This window comes from Danio rerio, chromosome 4, assembly GCF_049306965.1.
Source record: "Danio rerio strain Tuebingen ecotype United States chromosome 4, GRCz12tu, whole genome shotgun sequence".
NCBI classification, from domain to species: Eukaryota; Metazoa; Chordata; class Actinopteri; order Cypriniformes; family Danionidae; genus Danio; species Danio rerio.
Genome location: NC_133179.1, coordinates 41,833,222 through 41,852,500, shown reverse-complemented (window position 1 = coordinate 41,852,500; position 19,279 = coordinate 41,833,222). Strand labels below are relative to the sequence as shown.

The 19,279-nt window shown below is 41.3% G+C and overlaps 1 protein-coding gene and 3 non-coding genes across 4 annotated transcripts; 1 reads left to right on the top strand and 3 right to left on the bottom strand.

Annotated features, from left to right (window-relative positions):
* Positions 1–11,190: 11,190 nt before the first annotated feature.
* LOC110439475 (uncharacterized) lies at positions 11,191–14,466 on the bottom strand. The gene is made up of 5 exons (XM_073949078.1): positions 14,281–14,466; positions 12,611–12,742; positions 12,169–12,252; positions 11,384–11,696; positions 11,191–11,204 (listed from the first exon to the last, which is right to left on the bottom strand). The coding sequence occupies exons 1-5, from the start codon at positions 14,458–14,460 to the stop codon at positions 11,191–11,193; spliced, it is 723 nt and encodes a 240-aa protein (XP_073805179.1). The 5' UTR covers positions 14,461–14,466.
* Positions 14,467–16,904: 2,438 nt separating this feature from the next.
* Positions 16,905–16,977, bottom strand: trnav-uac (transfer RNA valine (anticodon UAC)). The gene has a single exon. It is a non-coding gene; the product is annotated as a tRNA-Val (tRNA).
* Positions 16,978–17,082: 105 nt separating this feature from the next.
* On the bottom strand, positions 17,083–17,155 carry trnav-aac (transfer RNA valine (anticodon AAC)). The gene has a single exon. It is a non-coding gene; the product is annotated as a tRNA-Val (tRNA).
* Positions 17,156–18,482: 1,327 nt separating this feature from the next.
* On the top strand, positions 18,483–18,565 carry trnal-cag (transfer RNA leucine (anticodon CAG)). The gene has a single exon. It is a non-coding gene; the product is annotated as a tRNA-Leu (tRNA).
* Positions 18,566–19,279: the final 714 nt, after the last annotated feature.

Sequence of the window (19,279 nt, the reverse complement as noted above, 5' to 3'; positions counted from 1 at the left end):
TCATCATCATTGTCTTCGTCATCATCTTCCGTAGCCTCTTCTGGCTCTAAGGGCACAGGTGAAATTGGTTCTTCAGGCTGCGCAGGTGGGTCAGGGACCAGTGCAGGGCATGTGGAGACTGGCAAAGAAGCGACACTGCTGGTGACTGCAGTGGAGGAACCCGATCTCAATGTGGAGGAGGATGGTGACAGAGCAGCCTCCGGATCAACAATAGTGTGATCCTCACTGATGTCACAGAAGCCCTCATCTTCTTCTCGCTCATCCACATTGAGATCTTCAATGAGCTCAGCATTCTGCTCACAGTCTGGGTTCATGTTCTGTAGTGCCTGACCAGTCTGCTGGAACAGATACTGCACTCCAATCTCACCTGAAAAAAATAAATGAAACATAAATAAACAAATTTTAAGAGCCATGTTTGATTGGGTGTTGAAGTAGCAAGTAGTTTTAAAAGCTCAACGTCAAGGAAGAAACAAACAAAAACATACATTTTAATCAGAGATCCAAAACATAATAAATATTCTGGACAAAACATCTAATGAAATGCAATGGAAATACAACGAAGACAGAGAAATGTACAAATAAATTTCCCTCAAAGCTTGTAGCATTATGTTTGATAATGACATGTAATAATAATGTAATGATAACTTTGTATCTTGCTTTACTTCAGTAAATAGTCATGAAACAATACATTTGTTCTTACAAATATTTAAAGACAAGCAAAGATTTCACAGCACAAAGCTCATGAACATTGACCTACTGTGTCAAACTGGATACAGTAGATGGAGAGAACACAGAAATTGCAGGTTTATTAACAATAGCAAAATCTCTTACCAGTGTAACGTGCAGGCGGACAAAAGTTGGGCACCACTTTTCTCCCAAACAGCTTTTCAAAGTTGCAGTTTACACAGTGAACAAGTTCTCCTGTGTAGCTGTGTAAAGCTGATGGTTCAGATGCCAAGGAAGCAGCCTCCCGGTCCTGGTTCCACCTGTTTAGTCCCTCCAGCAAATAAATCTGAAAGTTCAGACTATTTGCGCTGTACCCTGTAAATATTAAAAACAATGTTTAGGACTTAATTAAAAAACAAACACACAAAGACATTTAATGCGTTTTTACACAATGTTTGTGCAGAATCATACCTGGGATGAAACGATTGAGGTGTAAATGAAAGGACTCGAGAGACGTGGAGCCCCTGGCACATCTGTAGGTCCGTAGCAGAACACCTCCCTTGGTTATGCTCCCCGTTTCAGTATAGAGCACGACACCAGGGGGGTCCTGAATGCATTTTATATGCTTTTTTTGGACACTCCAGATGTGCCCCATCCTTTCCTTGTCTAAAAGAGGAACGCCCAGCGAGTCATTGCCCTTGTTGCTCATGAGCTCAGTAAGAAGCTGTTCAAGTAGAAGGATGGTAGTCTCCTCCCCACGGGTCCTCCTCCGGCAATGGAGAGCCAGCTCCTCCCTGGTGAGATGCTTGTTGACATCAGCATCTGTCAACGCAGGCCAACCTTGGGACATCAACAGTGCTCGCTTTGCTTGGCGTAGCAAAGAAATATCAGCCGCATCCCATTCAAAAATGCACGCAGAGATCCGTGACATGAAGATGGGATACAGTTGATGAGCATCAGTTGTACATCCCACAGCAATCCTGCGCATAAAGTGCCAGATGTCCAATTTCACAGTCAACTCCGGCCATCCTCTAAACCTGGCTTTGAGTTTGGTCTCACCCACATCAGTGCAGCACCCACAGTCCACATACAAAACAGCAGGTGGATCCACACCAGCCTCCTGGTATCTTCTGACCAGCCCATCCACCATCCTGCCCAGTCCTGCTCCTTCCTGGGCGAGAGCACACTTATCAGCACCTGACCAAACTCATTGCCAACAGAGGAGAGCCAGGTGAGTCCTGTTCCTTTTGCTGTCCCAGCCAGCTTTTTTGTGATCTAGATTAGACAAGAGAAGAACCATGGTGTATCGTCAGATCAAGCAGACTACACAAAGGGTTTTTACCAATGCTGGAATATAATAAAGAAATTATAAATTGATAAATATCCACTAACCTTTTTAGTTGAATCCATCTTCAAGATGGACCCATGGGTTGATGTTATCCTGGCATGGATTTCATTCAACCATGTTAAGATGTCCTGGCTGTAGACAGTGAGGAGCCACTTGTAGCTTGGCACAACTGTAGGTGCTGGGGGCTCCTGGAAGGTGATCGGCAACACCCCAGGTCCACTGAGGAAATCCACACACTGAGTGGTGTAGCGGGCCAGACGCTGGAGCCACTCTTCACTGTGGTTTTCCGTCAGATGTTTGATGACCCTTGTGGAGCTGTTGCCTAGTCCACGCTCACGCAGTGGGCGAATGACTCTTATATCACAGGCGTATCTTAGGAACAGAAGAATATTAATATAAACACATATATATATATATATATATATATATATATATATATATATATATATATATATATTTGTAAAGTATTTTCATATATCTGTGATGATAGGTTAACAACTGCACGAGGAATAAAGGTGTTCAATTACTCACTTCTGTGTGAGAATGACCCGAAACTCTGAGCGATGGCCAAGATCCAGCTGCTGCAAGACAGTCTGACTCCAGGACACATGCGAGGCTTTGCACTTGGTACAGATGAGGGTTTCTGTAACCATGTTGTACATCCTGTCGATGTCCAGAACCTGCCGTGCCCTTTTGTGCAGACCTCCACCTGTGTTACAAACCCCTGATGTTAGTCTAGGGTGTGGGGTTTGACATTTATTTAATTAAAATATATTTATATAAACAGTGAATGAGTGGAAAGACAACCAAAGTAATGCCAAAAATGTGTGCTTTTATTTACAATCCCAAAGTGAACAACAACAACGAATTAATCAAAAATAAAGAAAAAGTAAGTAAAGCAAAAATATACTATTTACAATATGTACAACACTGAAACAAATAAAGACGGGAAAACAAGAGAGCTGGCAGAAGGGACGCGGGCGGCGCTAAAGAAATGAAAAGAACAAAACCCAAACTAAATCTAACTTCCCAGAAGCATCTAGCTAACTAACTATGTGAAAAAACAGTATAATTAACACACGAAGATCTTCCGAGTCCTAACTATCTACTCTATCTATCTATCCAAAAAGTACAAGGAGTGGCGCTCGCCCCTAACCTAATGTACTAGACAGCAGAGTAGTCCTGAGTGTTGCGAAATGTATGTCACGTGACCTTGTGGCGAGATGGATGCTTTAATGTTTATTTTTCTCAAGTGCCACTAGGGGGCGCTGCTCCGACCGGTCCTTCCTATCGCTTCCAGACAATACTTCCGGGGGTCGGAAGGAAGCGGAAGGGCAGGTAAACAATCGGAGATTATAAAAGAGGGAGAAAAGGCCAGAGAAGGGGCTTCTTGTTGTTTTGGTGTCGGGTATTTGGTGGTAAGAATTGGAGAAGGAGGAGAAGAACGGTTTAAGGTGGAGAGCTTGTTGGTTTCAATGACTGTGTGAGGAAAAAACTGAGGGGTGGAAGCAATTCGTGGACGTGGTGACCAGGCGATCTCTCTAGTATTGTGTGCGAGGGGTCTGAAATTCTGATGGGAAAAGTAGACCTGTGCAGAACGGCTTCGGTGTCCCTGGGTCAGTAAATTTTGTCCATTTGCATCCATTCATACACCCACACATTCCACACACACACATTACAACGTTATCACATAGGCTTTCTTTACATTTTTTCCCCTCTCTTGTTTCCAGTCGATCAGCCACACATTATTATTGTTTGTTTGTTTGTTTGTTTGTTTTCTTTTGGGTTATCTAAACATTATTATTGAAGTGTTTGAATTGTTTGTTTGATGTTTCCTGTTGTTACCTAAGAAGTGCTAATTTTGACTATGATCTATGACTGAACAGTGATTAAAAGTATATATTTTGATTTAGAAAACCTTTTTGTTGTACTGCTTGTTAAAAATATACCAGTTAATTTAATTTAAAGTGTGTGTTGGGTTATCTTTATTTTCTTCTCTTTGTGTGTATGGTGGTTGAGTGTTTGCCGCGGCTATCCAGGGTTTTAATTTAATTTTTGGCAAGTTAATCTTGTCTGGCGCCCAAAGATTTATTAATTCTGGTAACTATTTTTGTTTATTTTTGTTTTGTTTGAGGTCCGCTGGCAGTGGGATTAAGGGACGTGTGAAAGCCAGCTAGTGCAGTACCCACGTGGACCAGCGGTTGAGCGTTCGGCTGGGGTGCAGGAGGTCCCGTGTTCGAATCCCGCGGAGTTCAGTTTTTGAGATTTGAATTATTTTTTTTTTTTTCTTATTATAAACTGTATATAAGATTTATTTATTACAAACAACCACAGTCACATAAGTGGCGCCCGAACAGGGGCCCTGAACACTTAAAAAAAAAAAAAAAAAACCTGAGAACTTAAAAAGACATTAAACACCATTGAAACCTTACTTTATTTTGGGAAATTTTGAACCTTAAAACTCATTTGAATTGTTTGACTGATTTCAGTTGACAACAACCTTTTTGACTTTTTGAACTGTTTTGCTTTACTGACAAAGACTTTGGAAAAAAAAAACAATTTTGTTAAAAAAAAAAAAAAAAAAGTTGTTATAGAACATTTGTGTCATTGTACAGGAATTGTACTGATTTTGTATACCTTGTGAATTTGGTACTTGTGGTACTTTTGACCTCTCTCTCTATATATATTTTTTGTGACCACATTGCCTAAAAAGTCAACATTTTCTTTTTTGATTTTTATTTTTTCAAAACCCTTATATTGTTCCTTGACTTACACTCATACACACTATAAACATGGCCAACGTCAATCCTTCCCCTTCAACTTCCGTGGATATTGATCCACCAGATATAGCCACTCCAGTTTGGCCACCAGTGCAGCAAAGACAGTTCTCATCACCTTCCAACATTCCCACATACCACTCCACACCCACTCAGTTAGACCCTTATGGAAGGACTCAAGTGCATTTCCACACCACCACTCCAGGTGTTACTTCTACAGTTCAACCTGACCCAATGCAACTGTGCACAAGTGCATCCACGGTAGAATCACCGCCCTCCACAGCAACCCAGCATGCTCTTCCTGGATACCTCCCTACACCTGGAAGAGAAATTCATCAACTTACTGCTCATGTACAAGGAAACTGGGATCGTGTATTTGACTGTCTGAAACGGCAAGATAAAGCTGTGAAGGAACTCACCGAAAAATCGTCTAAATCTTTTTCCCTGCATGAAACAAAGCTTGCAAAAATGGAATCCACTCATCAGCAACTCCTGAACACCTTAACTGCACAACGAAAAGATGACACAGAAACAGCGGATCAACTCACTAAAGCTGTGAAGGTGATGGTGACACAAGAAATCCAAAGGAGTGAAAGTACCTTAATTTCAGAGATTCGTTTCATGGTGGAACAAGCTCAGCTGGAATTGCAGAAGGATATTCAAGCTACCAAGGAACACTCTGACAAGAATTTTGAACGCCTTTCCAGTGATCTAAATCACTGCAGCACTGAAATTAATGCCATAAAAAACCAACTTGACAATCTTCAAACAGAAATAAGTGATGTCATCCCACCTTTAAAGCAAGTGTCTGATCCTCCAAGCAGTGCACCTGTATCCGTTTCAACACAGTCTTCATCTTCAGTGACTGCTCCAATGCCTTTTCAAACACCTGTTATAAAAAGTGATCATTTAAAGTTAACTTTTCCAACGTTTGGAAGACCTTCGGATGATGCTGATCCACTGCTATATGTAACACGCTGCAAAGATTTCCTGGCCTTACACCCTCTAGATGATCCAGACATCCTAGCTACCTTCCGCACTGTCCTGTACGGTACAGCCCGGGATTGGTGGGAAGTGGCTCGCTCTGCTATTTCCACATGGAGTGAGTTTGAAACTGCTTTTCTCTCAGCTTTCCTTTCAGAAGACTATGAGGATGAGCTGGCAGAGAGGGTTAGAACTAGAACACAAGCAGAGAAAGAGTCAATTAGAGACTTTGCTTTTACATACAGAGCAATGTGTAAACGATGGAAGCCCACACTAACTGAGAGTGAATTAGTAAAAATGATTCTAAAAAACATAAAACCTCACCTAGCCAGCCAACTTCGAAGCCGTGTCCATACAGTGGATGAGTTGGTTAAACTGGGCCTTCAGCTTGAGAAGGATTATGTTCAGCAGTTACATTATGTAGAACATGTGACTCAACCCTCACCACAAAGAATTGCCCCCAACCGAGTTGAGAAACCTCCAGTTTTGTGTTGGAGATGCAAAGGTCTGCATCCACCAGGTAGTTGTCCTCACTATTCCTCCTCTGTGCAAACCACTCAATCATCTAGTCACCCTCCTCCTACAGGAAATAAACGTTATTTTCAGACCCAAAAGCACGGAGGTAATCCATCTAACAATGCCATGTCTGTTACACTTCCTTCAAAGTCATTACCCAAGTCGACTGTTACTAAATCTGTGGTCATACCACAACAGCTGATAGTTCCAATTTACATTGGGGCTTGGAGAGGAAAAGCCATATTGGATACGGGTGCCAGTTACACTTTACTCCATGAGAGTTTGTGGAAGGAGATCGATCCCCAAGCCAGCCTCCATCCCTGGACACTTGGCCCACTCTATCTGGCCAATGGAGAAGCCGAAGTTCCTTTAGGATGGACGAATTTTGAAATCATATTGCATGACAAAGTTTTTCCTACTCAAGCTGCCATTCTCACTCCAAAAGCCTTGGCTTACTCTGTAGTCTTGGGTTTAGATTTCATTTATTCAAGTGGTCTACAGATTAATGTAGTTGACCAGACATACTCTTTTAAGTCCAACCCTAATGAAGAGTATCCTTTTCAACCTGGACATGCTAGTGTTCCTGTGGGAAGATCCCAACATTTGAACAAAAATGCACAAACCCAACATTCAAGTAAGACACTATCTCTGCTCAGCTCTATTCCTCCACCATTACCGTTTCCAGTAATATCCCAACTTGCACCCAGTAGTGATGATCAAGCTCTGATTGAGATGGCTGTTGCCGAAGCCCATTTACCACTAGAAAGTAAGCCACAGTTACTTCATCTTCTCCAGTCAAACCCAAAAGTCTGTACTCTTCAGCTTGGAAGAACCACTGTTCTTCAACATTGCATTTACACCACTCACCCAGTACCCGTTAAGCAACGTCCTTATCGGTTGACACCTGGAAAACAAGCCATAGTAGAGGAACAGATTGAAGAGATGCTAAAGGCTGGTGTCATCGAACAGTCTTGTTCTCCATGGGCATCTCCAGTAGTTCTTGTTCCTAAGAAAGACAACAGTCTTAGGTTCTGTGTGGACTACAGAAAATTAAATGCGATGACAGAAAGTGATGCTTATCCAATACCTAACATCACAGAGATTTTAGAGTCTCTTTCTGGAGCATCCACATTCTCATCCTTGGACCTTAACTGTGGATTTTGGCAGGTACCAATGGATGACAAAAGCAAGTTGATGACTGCATTCATCACCTCTAGAGGGTTATATCATTTCAATGTTATGCCCTTTGGACTGAAAAATGCTCCTGCTACCTTCCAACGTTTGATGGAAATCGTCCTGAGAGATTTACTTGGGAAAATTTGCTACGTCTATATTGACGACATTGTCATTTACTCACCCACCTTGACCCAACATCTTTACGACATCCAGACCATCTTGGAGAGACTGGAAAAAGCAGGTCTAACCCTAAACCTAAAAAAATGTTCCTTTTGCCTACCTGAAATTACCTTTCTAGGACACGTAGTGAGTCACCAAGGAGTTGCAGCTGACCCCAAGAAGGTGGAGGTCATTCACGCTTACCCAATCCCACAAAACCTTAAGGATGTTCAGCGATTCTTAGGACTGGCAGGATGGTATCACCGTTTTGTACCGAATTTTTCACGCATTGCTGAACCACTGAATAATCTGAAAAAGAAAGGACGACAATTCAAGTGGGATTCACTATGCCAGCAAGCATTTGACAATCTAAAGTTCTGTCTTACAACACCTCCCATCCTGGGCCATCCAGATCTTAACATACCTTTTACTGTGTATACTGATGCCAGTGACTCAGGACTAGGGGCTGTTTTGACCCAGCGTAAAGAGCAGGGTGGCGAAGAAGTAATTGCTTATGCCAGTAGAACCTTGACTAAGGCAGAAGTGAATTACTCCACCACGGAGAAAGAGTGTCTGGCTGTGGTGTGGGCTTTAGACAAGTGGCAACACTACCTGGAACCTAGAATGTTTACAGTGGTTACAGACCATTCCGCTCTGCAATGGGTCATGAATTCCACCAAACCAGCCAGTCGACTCATGAGATGGGCCTTGCGCTTGCAACGCTATGATTTTGTGATCGAGTACAGAAAAGGACGGCTGAATGTTGCTCCTGATGCGTTGTCCCGTATGTATTCCATGCCAGGCTGTAACTTGTACACCACGCAAAAGGATCTGCCTGATTTCCCTGTCACCCCACAAACCATCTGGGAGGAACAACATCAAGACACAGACATTATGAAGATCTTTCAAGCTCTGGCCAAAAATGAGCAACAGGAACAAGCCCAGTACACTGTGTTGGAAGACAAGCTGTATCACATCACCCACCTAGCAGATGAAACTGTTCACTACAAAGTAGTCATTCCATCTACTCTTAGACCAACAGTACTAGAATGGTACCATGATACTCCCTTAAGCGGACACTTGGGAATTTACAAGACGTACAAGCGAATACAAGATGTTGCTTATTGGCCAGGAATGTGGACAGACATAAAGAAATATGTCAAAAATTGTGCCAAATGTCAAGTCACCAAATGGGACAACCGGAAACCTGCTGGCAAGTTACAACAAGTTACAACATCACGACCAAATGAGATGTGGGGAGTGGATATAATGGGTCCAATGCCGAAGTCTGGAAAACAAAATGAGTACTTACTCGTATTTGTCGACTATTTCTCCAAATGGGTTGAACTGTTTCCCATGCGGCATGCCACAGCACAGACCATTGCCACCATACTAAGACAAGAAATGTTGACTCGGTGGGGAGTCCCTGACTTCATATTGTCAGACAGAGGAGCGCAGTTTGTTTCTTCTTTATTCACAGAGCTGTGTGGAAAATGGAACATCACTCCAAAACTTACCACTGCTTATCACCCACAGACCAACATGACAGAAAGAGTGAATCGCACTTTGAAGTCTATGATTGCAGGGTTTGTGGAGGACAACCACAAGACCTGGGATACATACTTACCAGAGTTACGTTTTGCTTTAAATTCTGCAATACAGGAATCCATAGGGATGACACCTGCCGAACTTCACCTGGGTCGGAAAATCCACAGTCCCATGGATAAACTGCTGCACAGACGTGATCTCTCACCAACCATGCCTGCATACGACATGGTACACAAAATAACACAGTTACAAAGGCAAGCCAAAGAAAATTACACCAAAGCTCAAAAACGGCAGTTAAGGAGCTATGACAAGAACAGAAGAGATGTGTTCTTCAGAGAAATAGAGCGTGTATGGGTCCGTAATTTCCCAATCTCTAGTGCACAACATCACTTCAGTGCTAAACTAGCTCCAAAGTGGAAAGGACCATACCGCATTATCCAGCAACTAGGTCCTGTGAACTACCAGGTATCTCTTGAAGACACTGGTGAGGATGTGAGAAATGTTCATGTGTGTAATCTCAAACCATGTTTCCCCACGGCAGAGGAGCTGGAAGCAAGGGAGAAAAATTGCACAAAGATCCTCCCACAGCAGGATCAAAAAAGATTTTAAAAAGGTAAATCCTCGTGAGCATTGAACAACATGGGTTGTTCTCACGAAGGGGGGGAGAGTGTGGCGAGATGGATGCTTTAATGTTTATTTTTCTCAAGTGCCACTAGGGGGCGCTGCTCCGACCGGTCCTTCCTATCGCTTCCAGACAATACTTCCGGGGGTCGGAAGGAAGCGGAAGGGCAGGTAAACAATCGGAGATTATAAAAGAGGGAGAAAAGGCCAGAGAAGGGGCTTCTTGTTGTTTTGGTGTCGGGTATTTGGTGGTAAGAATTGGAGAAGGAGGAGAAGAACGGTGTAAGGTGGAGAGCTTGTTGGTTTCAATGACTGTGTGAGGAAAAAACTGAGGGGTGGAAGCAATTCGTGGACGTGGTGACCAGGCGATCTCTCTAGTATTGTGTGCGAGGGGTCTGAAATTCTGATGGGAAAAGTAGACCTGTGCAGAACGGCTTCGGTGTCCCTGGGTCAGTAAATTTTGTCCATTTGCATCCATTCATACACCCACACATTCCACACACACACATTACAACGTTATCACATAGGCTTTCTTTACATTTTTTCCCCTCTCTTGTTTCCAGTCGATCAGCCACACATTATTATTGTTTGTTTGTTTGTTTGTTTGTTTTCTTTTGGGTTATCTAAACATTATTATTGAAGTGTTTGAATTGTTTGTTTGATGTTTCCTGTTGTTACCTAAGAAGTGCTAATTTTGACTATGATCTATGACTGAACAGTGATTAAAAGTATATATTTTGATTTAGAAAACCTTTTTGTTGTACTGCTTGTTAAAAATATACCAGTTAATTTAATTTAAAGTGTGTGTTGGGTTATCTTTATTTTCTTCTCTTTGTGTGTATGGTGGTTGAGTGTTTGCCGCGGCTATCCAGGGTTTTAATTTAATTTTTGGCAAGTTAATCTTGTCTGGCGCCCAAAGATTTATTAATTCTGGTAACTATTTTTGTTTATTTTTGTTTTGTTTGAGGTCCGCTGGCAGTGGGATTAAGGGACGTGTGAAAGCCAGCTAGTGCAGTACCCACGTGGACCAGCGGTTGAGCATTCGGCTGGGGTGCAGGAGGTCCCGTGTTCGAATCCCGCGGAGTTCAGTTTTTGAGATTTGAATTTTTTTTTTTTTCTTATTATAAACTGTATATAAGATTTATTTATTACAAACAACCACCGTCACAACCTTCTTACCTGTCCGCTTCGTCCAAGCCTCGTAAACAACGATAAACTAAGAACAATGTACGAATAACGGACGGATAACGTGCACACAGAAACAAGCAACAACAAAACACAGTTAGACGGGGTTATTTCAAAACGCACGCGGTAAATACAAACAAGCGACAAAACAGCGAAAGAGAAAAATGCAAGCAAGAAAGCAAGAAAGAGCGAGTGGTCTGGCGCGCGCTTTTAACACGGGTGGTCTTTGCTCATTGGATGTGACGTAAGAGTGACGTAACCGGGGAGGAATGACTGACAGCTGAACGGACAGATGAACAGAACCTGAGAATACATGAGAGCAGATACGGGAGAACAGAGAGAGAGAGAGAGAGGGAAAAAACACAGAGAAAACAGAGCATAAAAAACACAAATACATAACAACCTGTCAGCTGATGCTGTCCACATGCAGGATTAGGGCAAAGGACTTTGACCCTCCACAGCTTGTATGGCATCCACAGCAAAAGTGAATGACAGAAAAATCTGTCTGGAGCTGGATCCTGATTGTATGTAAGTGCAGGCTGTGGAGGGTAATACCAGAGCTGGAGGTTGTCTCGAAGCTCTGGCTTTCCTTTGGACCCCATTTTAAAAAGCCTGCTGGCAATCCACTTGTGGTCCTCTGGTGGCAAGGTTTCAGCCCAAAGGCGCGGAAGTGGAACAGCTGATGGAGCTTGCAACAATGACCCAGAAGGTGCAGTCTGTGAAGGAAAATAGATAAAACCTTTAGTCTGGTAATGTAAATGCACCTTACATATTTGAGTGAGTACCCTCACATGATATCATGATTATAATCTAAATACCTTTGATTTTAAGTGATTGTTTCTTTAAGTGATTGTTTCTTTAAAGAAGACATTTTCTTTAAAGAAGTAAAAGTATTTTCCAATATAGTTATTTCTCTTTTTCCTTTCTACTTCTTTTCCATCCATTTTCTTTTCTTTTACTACTGTGAACATAAAATATCAACAACAGAAGGCGTAATTTTTGTGATTCTTTGCTTTATTTTTTCCTCTCTTTATTTTGTTAACATTTATACATATATCAAGCTTAGTTAATTAACATCAAGTCAATTTAATTGGCTGGTCTTAAAACCACTTTGTGTGAATTCAGCTGGGGCAGCAAATATGCAAACCAAATTACCTTTTTTTGGACAGAAAATATGAAATTACTTACTGAGACAATGCCGGACGGCTCTGTGGAACTGGTCACTGCCGTAGTGGATGTGAGGACGGGGGCAGAAACTTGAAGGTCCTGTGTCTGTACAAACAAGCAGTATAACAAAGTGCATTTTATAAATATATATCTATAAGTAACATTAACTAATCAGAATTTTTGGCAACCATTACTTTATTTGAGCATTAATGTATAAAATACATTGGGAATGAATGATTGCTGCTAAACTGTAAAATTTTGTCACAGCGCTTCTATGCAGAACAAAAAGTTTAAAGAATGGTGCTTATTTTTAATATATATGTTTTTATGCACTAAAAGAATACTACAGAGATGTTTTATTGAGATTTAATGTGACTGTACTTAATAAAAATACGAATTTACGTAAAACAAATGCTTATACCAAATTCTCTCAGAAAGCTATGTGGATTATGACAATACTTACAGCCGTGCTTGGTGTAGAAGCACTACACACTGCTGAACTGGGCTGAACGTCAACCTGTGATGGTCTTCTAGCCACACTAAGATTTGGCTTTGCTGCAGCAATGTGGGATCCGGAAAATCTTGGTTTGGTGAACTCAAAAAGGGCAAGACAAAAAGCATTTCATTAAAAACACTGTGTTCACAATGGCAAAATGTACACTACTGTTCAAAGGTTTGCGATCTGCTCAATGTATTTTTTTATGTTTTAATTATGTTTATCAAGGCTACATTTATTTGATCAAATATTTAGTAAAAACTGGAATAATGTGAAATAATAATATAGGCAAATTAAATAAATAAAGAATAATTTATTCAAACAATTCAAATCAAATAAAATCTACTTAATTTATGAGCAAATCAAACACAATAGAATTCTTGCAAAATATGAGTAATATTAAGCTTTTATATTTTAACAATAATAATTTTTTTTGAACATTAGTGTATATCACATTAAATTTCAAGCAATTAGAAACTATCTTTCTATATGTCAGTTATACAATCAGTTTGATTTCTCTACAGTGTTTCGAGTTCAAGCTGTTTTTTACTACCACCCTCTGCTACTTTTACAGGTAGAAATAAGATATAAGTTAGAATAGATTTAATTAGACAACTGGTTCATTGAAAATAAATGTGACACATTTGGATCAAGGAGCAATATGCAAACAAATATTTTTTTTTACTACCAAAGGAATAAAGTATTGCATTATGTTATATACAGTATTATTGTACTATTATTACATCATGCATTTCAACAAAAACATACATTGTATAGTACAACATCACTATGTGTTATATACAGTTGAAGTCTGATTTTTTAGCCCACTTTTTTATTTTTTTCCACCAATTTCTGTTTAATGGAGAGATTTGTTCAGCACATTTTTTTAAACATCAAAGTTTTAATAACTCATTCCTAAGAACTGATTTATTTTATCTTTGCCCTGATGACAGTAAATAATATTTGACTAGATATTCTTCAAGACACTTTTATACCACTTAAAGTGACATTTGAAGGTTTAACTAGGTAAATTAGGTTAAATAGGCAGGTTAGGGTAATTAGGCAAGTTATTGTATAACGATGGTTTGTTTTGTAGACTATGCCAAAAAAAAAAAAAAAAAAAGCTTAAAGAGGCTCATAATATTGACCTTGAAAAATGTATTCGAAATAAAACAAATAAGACTTTCTCCCAGAAGAAAAAATATCATACCTGTGTTAGCAAAAAAAAAATATATATATATTTTTAAATAAGTACTTTTTCAAGATAATACCTCAGACTCGTTGTTTAGAAAAAGTACAAATTTTAGCTTACACTTAAAATCAAAACAAAGTATTTACTATTAGTGTTTATTATGTATCATTATCTGAAGACAAGAGGTTAAAATGTAGCTTTAAAAACTGTGACCCTGACCATGACCTGACCATGTAATTTAATCCAATCACAGAAACTCAAACCGACCAATCAGCAAGTGTCTGCTACCCCCCACTGTGCAAGAGGTGTGAAAAGAAGCAGGGCTCTAGCAACACCTCAACTTTTTTATTGCTTTTTGTTCTTTTCTCTCCTATGTTTGAACTTTGAACACCTTGAACACTTGAAACACTGAAATTGTCATTTCTTTTGATTTTTAAAAAATTACCATTGACAATTGCGGTGAAATCTTTGATGCCACTGATGGAGTAGACGGGGGCTGGGGCTGGGCCTCAAGTTGTCTCGTCTCCATCACCTCCTGAGCAGGTACAGTAGGGGCAGGTTGTTGCACCGTTTGTGCTGGAGCAGCAGAAGCGGTACTATGCTGAAAATAATCACAAAAATACATATAATCATAAAAAAGGAAAGGCATTCTAGTAAATAAAAATAAACACATATTGACTCAAAAATGTACCTTTTGAGTGTGAAAACCACATGTGCATTTCAGCACACCTCCAAGCAAAGTCCTCTGCCCACGAGATTGCAATGGGCATTTCTTAATCTGAAAAAATCATGAAAGATATATTAAATAATTTTATACAATACAAAAAACTTATATAACTAAATAAGAATTTTTACTCAATGACTCCCTTAATAAAGCACACAATAGCTCTGTAAATTAATTTACCACTGTTTCTAGAATGTGTTTAATATTTGTCTAATATGTAATCGTACAGTTTGTACCTCCAAAAACGAAAAGAAGAATAAGGGGAACTGGACAGGAACATTTCAGGCCTTAAAACCACATGCTGTATACTGTACTCATAATCCCTTCCCCCACCTTTTCAGATCTCTCTCATAAACGGTCAAACTTACTAAATTATTCGACGTATATCTCAAAATACATGCAATTTAAAACACTTTAATATTTAAAAACTAGTATGACATGTTTTACACAGATACTGTACTGAATGTACTGAAGCCTAACAAGTTAACGTTACTCTGTTAAGCAAATTTCAGCAAACGTTATATCATGTAAACGAAATACACACCCTTTGATAAATCTCATGCCACTTTTTTTGTCGAGGAGCTGGCCTGTTTCCCTCATTTGATGGCCAAACTCCTGTGCTGGCAAACTTTTTCAGACGTGAAATTCAGTCAGCGTCTGACATGGCTTCATGAGATTTTCCAGACATTTTTCTCCTATAAATTAAACGGTTTTGAATTAAAGTATCCAAATTTGAAATACAACACACTAAAACATTAATTCGTGCAATTGTGTAGTTTTTCCTACCTTTTTTAAGAAATCACTATCGGAAAAAATCCTTTACTGTAAGCAAAACGATGCTGTGCTCTGTCGAATGATGGTGTTCGTTGAATATCACTGATGGTCAATGAACTTTTTTGACCTCTGACCCGCCTCCAGAGGACCGCGTCATTCCTTCGTGTACCTTCGGCTCAGTTCGGAAAATTGATTGACATCTGACTAACCTGTTTGACTGCACACCTAGCGGTGATTCTTGGAACGGTTCCTCCCCCCCGGCTTCAACATTGTCTCGACTCTGATTGGTCAAATGTTGAAAATGTTGAGAATTCCGGTCCGCGATTGGCTGCAAATGTTGAAGCGCTGCAACGTGATTGGCTACAATGTTGGAGCGAATCGCTCCGATTGGCTCTCATCTTCAACATTTGTGAAATATTGTCGGACTATCCTTCGGCAGCTGGCGTTCAGGTCGCAGTCTCCCCTGGAGGTGTGGGTTCGAATCCCACTTCTGACAAACCAAGCCTGGGCAGTGCGCTCAGGCTGAAGTCTTTAACTCTCTGCCCCCATGTCCGAATGATACAGTAACACTGACAAAGTGCCGCATCACGCGGGCTTTAATGTAAGTGCACTGAAAGGGGATCAAAAGAGTTGTCCTGGGATGGCATTGCTTTTTAAGGTTTGCAGGGCATTTTTTTCGTCAAATCCTCGTACAACGTCAAGTCATGACATTTGACAGATCCATGCCCTTGTATCGTGGATTATCCAGTGAGCAGAGAGCCAATTGAGAATGTGCGTAAAAGCAAATCTGAATGTTTCCGCCCAGTTTCTAACAGGAGACCCTCCGCTTGTAAAGCCATCGTGATAAACACAGGAGCCTCCGGTTAGGGTGAGAGCACTGTCTTGTGGTGCAAGCGCAGAGAGACGGAAAGTCACTTTCCACAATGTTTTCATTCAATGTTCTACGCTGGTGGAATCACCTTCCCATTCCCACTCGGATTACGGATACACTAGTGTCCTTCAAACGCCAGCTAACACCCATCTCTTCAGAGTACACCCGAACCCCGGTGAATATCCCTCTCTCTAAAGAAAACGAAACTCCTACTCCAGCACTAAATTCTCTGAGCACAAACAAATTACTTGGAATAAATAGCCCTTTTTCATATGCATTGCCTCGTCTTGTTGAATACCTCCACTATTGTATGTCGCTTTGGACAAAAGTGTCTGCTAATTGTATGCTTCCGCCCAGTTTCGAACAGGAGACCTTTAGCGTGTAATGCAAACATGATAAACACTACACTACGGAAACCAATAGGCCAGTGCTGCTTCAAGTATTTATAGTCTTTTTTTAAAGAGCTGTCTTGTACGGTCTGCACCGTGAAGGGCCAGCAAACGCACTGGCCACCTGCTCATGCACAACACAAAGCTAAAAGAAATCAGATTCTACGCAAGTTTGCGACACCGCGAGGGGCGGTAAACACTGTGCTGAATTCAAACTTCTAGCCTCACACCGCTGTGCAGAAAGAATGTTTTCAGTGAACGTCAGTACTCAACAGAAGCCTGATTTGACAATTGTCATAAAAGCCAGAGGTTGTTTCCGCCCAGTTTCGAACTGGGGACCTTTCGCGTGTAAGGCGAACGTGATAACCACTACACTACGGAAACCTTCAGGCAAATCAAGCAGATAACCCCATTTTGATTGGGTGCCTGTCGACGATCATTGCTGGTGCGGCAGTGGATGCTATTATTTTCTCGCCAAAAGAAGAGCACTGTTTCTGCTCGGTTTCGAACCGAGGACCTTTCGCGTGTTAGGCGAACGTGATAACCACTACACTACAGAAACCCCACAAGAGCTTCCACCAGCGAAGTTAGGCATGCAAGGATAAAACAAGGCGTACGCGCTGGTCAATCGAGCAGACAAAGCCAACTCAGCGTGACAAGCTCCTTGCAGGTATTAGGGCCAATTTACAATCCGGGCCCGACACAGCTGTACAGGTCCTTGCGAAATGTCCCCTTTCGTCACATTTGAAGCACCTGAATTCTGGGGGTTCCTTCATCACATTTTCTGAGCTCATGCATAGTCGACAGGTTTTTACCTGATTGGTGTGCATGACTCTAAAGTGCTGTGGCCCTTCCGCCGTCTCAATTTTGGTACTGTATGGTAAGGAGACCATCTCTTCCGGAAATCAGTTTTTTACAAACCTTGTTCCATCTTCTATGTTTGTGCCAGGATACAATCTTCTTTTAATTTTAGATATGGGGAAAACTCCCCATCTCTCTAGCTTGCTTAAAATTTCTTCATCTGCTAGGTAAACAGGCAGATGCTTGAACGAAACAACATAGTCTCTGTTTTGTAACCTCCGTACTTCAGATTTCACTCCTTTAATTGTCAATCCATTGTCTATTAAAATTTCGGTGTCATCTTCAGTCTCCGTTGTTACTTCATACTCCCTTTGTTTGTTTGGGTCTCACCGCCAGAATTCTTCCTTCTCCAATCAACTCCGTGACTGCTTTGGTTATATTAAATCTTCTTGCATCTTTTACATTTTCTACTTCTACAGTTACTGTTGCTTCCTTTGTGCATACTCTTCTTTGTACCTCTTGCTTATCCTTACCTTTCTCACCTCTTCGTTGGCCGGGCTCTTCATTTTATTTATCTCTTTGTCTGTTGTCAAGTCCATTTTCTTTATCTCTTCGTCTATTATCCAGCCCATTTTCTTTATCCTTTCTTGCAAGTCCCTGCATTTCCATGTCGTTGCCGGGGAATCTGTCCATGATTAAAAATAAAACACACTACATAACCACCCTTCAGTCAGCAAAATGCTGCTGTTAGGTGGTTTTTAAAGACAAAAAGAAAACAAACAAAAACACTCAAGGTCAATAAACAAAAAGGTAGACAAACAAAATGGGGAGAGCCTTTCTCTCCTTACTGCTGCCAACTCACTTCCTGTTTGCTCTATAGCCCCCTCAGGGTGGTGTGGCTGTAAGCAATGACAGCTGTCAAGTGTTGGCTATTGAAACTAGGCGCAGCCCCAGGAGGCGAACACAGATTAGCTGCCTGCAGCGCCAATGAGCTGGACAGCCGGAGCTGGGCAAGCTGTGAAGCACCAGATTCCATGTCACGGTACTGTGGTGTGGCTCCCAGGAGACAGCTCCTGCCAAGCTTGCATGTCAGGATGGCCGAGCGGTCTAAGGCGCTGCGTTCAGGTTGCAGTTTCCCCTGGAGGCGTGGGTTCGAATCCCACTTCTGACAAACTGAACCTGTGGCAGTGCACTCAGGCTGAATTCTTTAACTCTCTGCCCCCATGTCCGAATGATACAGTAACACTGACAAAGTGCCGCATCACGCGGGCTTTAATGCAAGTGCACTGAAAGGGGATCAAAAGAATTGTCCTGGGATGGTGTTGCTTTTTAAGGTTTGCAGGGCATTTTTTTCGTCAAATCCTCGTACAACGTCAAGTCATGACATTTGACAGATCCATGCCCTTGTATCGTGGATCATCCAGTAAGCAGAGAGCCAATAGAGAATGTGCGTAAAAGCAAATCTGAATGTTTCCGCCCAGTGTCTAACAGGAGACCCACCGCTTGTAAAGCCATCGTGATAACCACAGGAGCCTCCGGTTAGGGTGAGAGCACTGTGTTGTGGTGCCAGCGCAGAGAGATGGATAGTCACTTTCCACAATGTTTTCATTCAATGTTCTACGCTGGTGGAATCACCTTCCCATTCCCACTCGGATTACGGATACACTGGTGTCCTTCAAACGACAGCTAACACCCATCTCTTCAGAGTACACCCGAACCCCGGTGAATATCCCTCTCTCTAAAGAAAACGAAACTCCTACTCCAGCACTAAATTCTCTGAGCACAAACAAATTACTTGGAATAAATAGCCCTTTTTCGTAAAGGGGAGGTAAACACTGAGTTGAATTCAAACTTCTAGCCTCACACCGCTCTGCAGAAAGAATGT

Excerpts from the sequence above, each read along its gene's own strand:
- LOC110439475 (XM_073949078.1), bottom strand. The coding sequence starts at position 14,460 with ATGTATTTTTGTGATTATTTTCAGCATAGTACCGCTTCTGCTGCTCCA. Across the intron at positions 12,253-12,610 it reads CTTCTACACCAAGCACGGCT|ACACAGGACCTTCAAGTTTC; the intron begins GTAAGTATTGTC and ends TTGTTTGTACAG. Across the intron at positions 11,697-12,168 it reads AGCCGTCCGGCATTGTCTCA|ACTGCACCTTCTGGGTCATT; the intron begins GTAAGTAATTTC and ends TTTCCTTCACAG.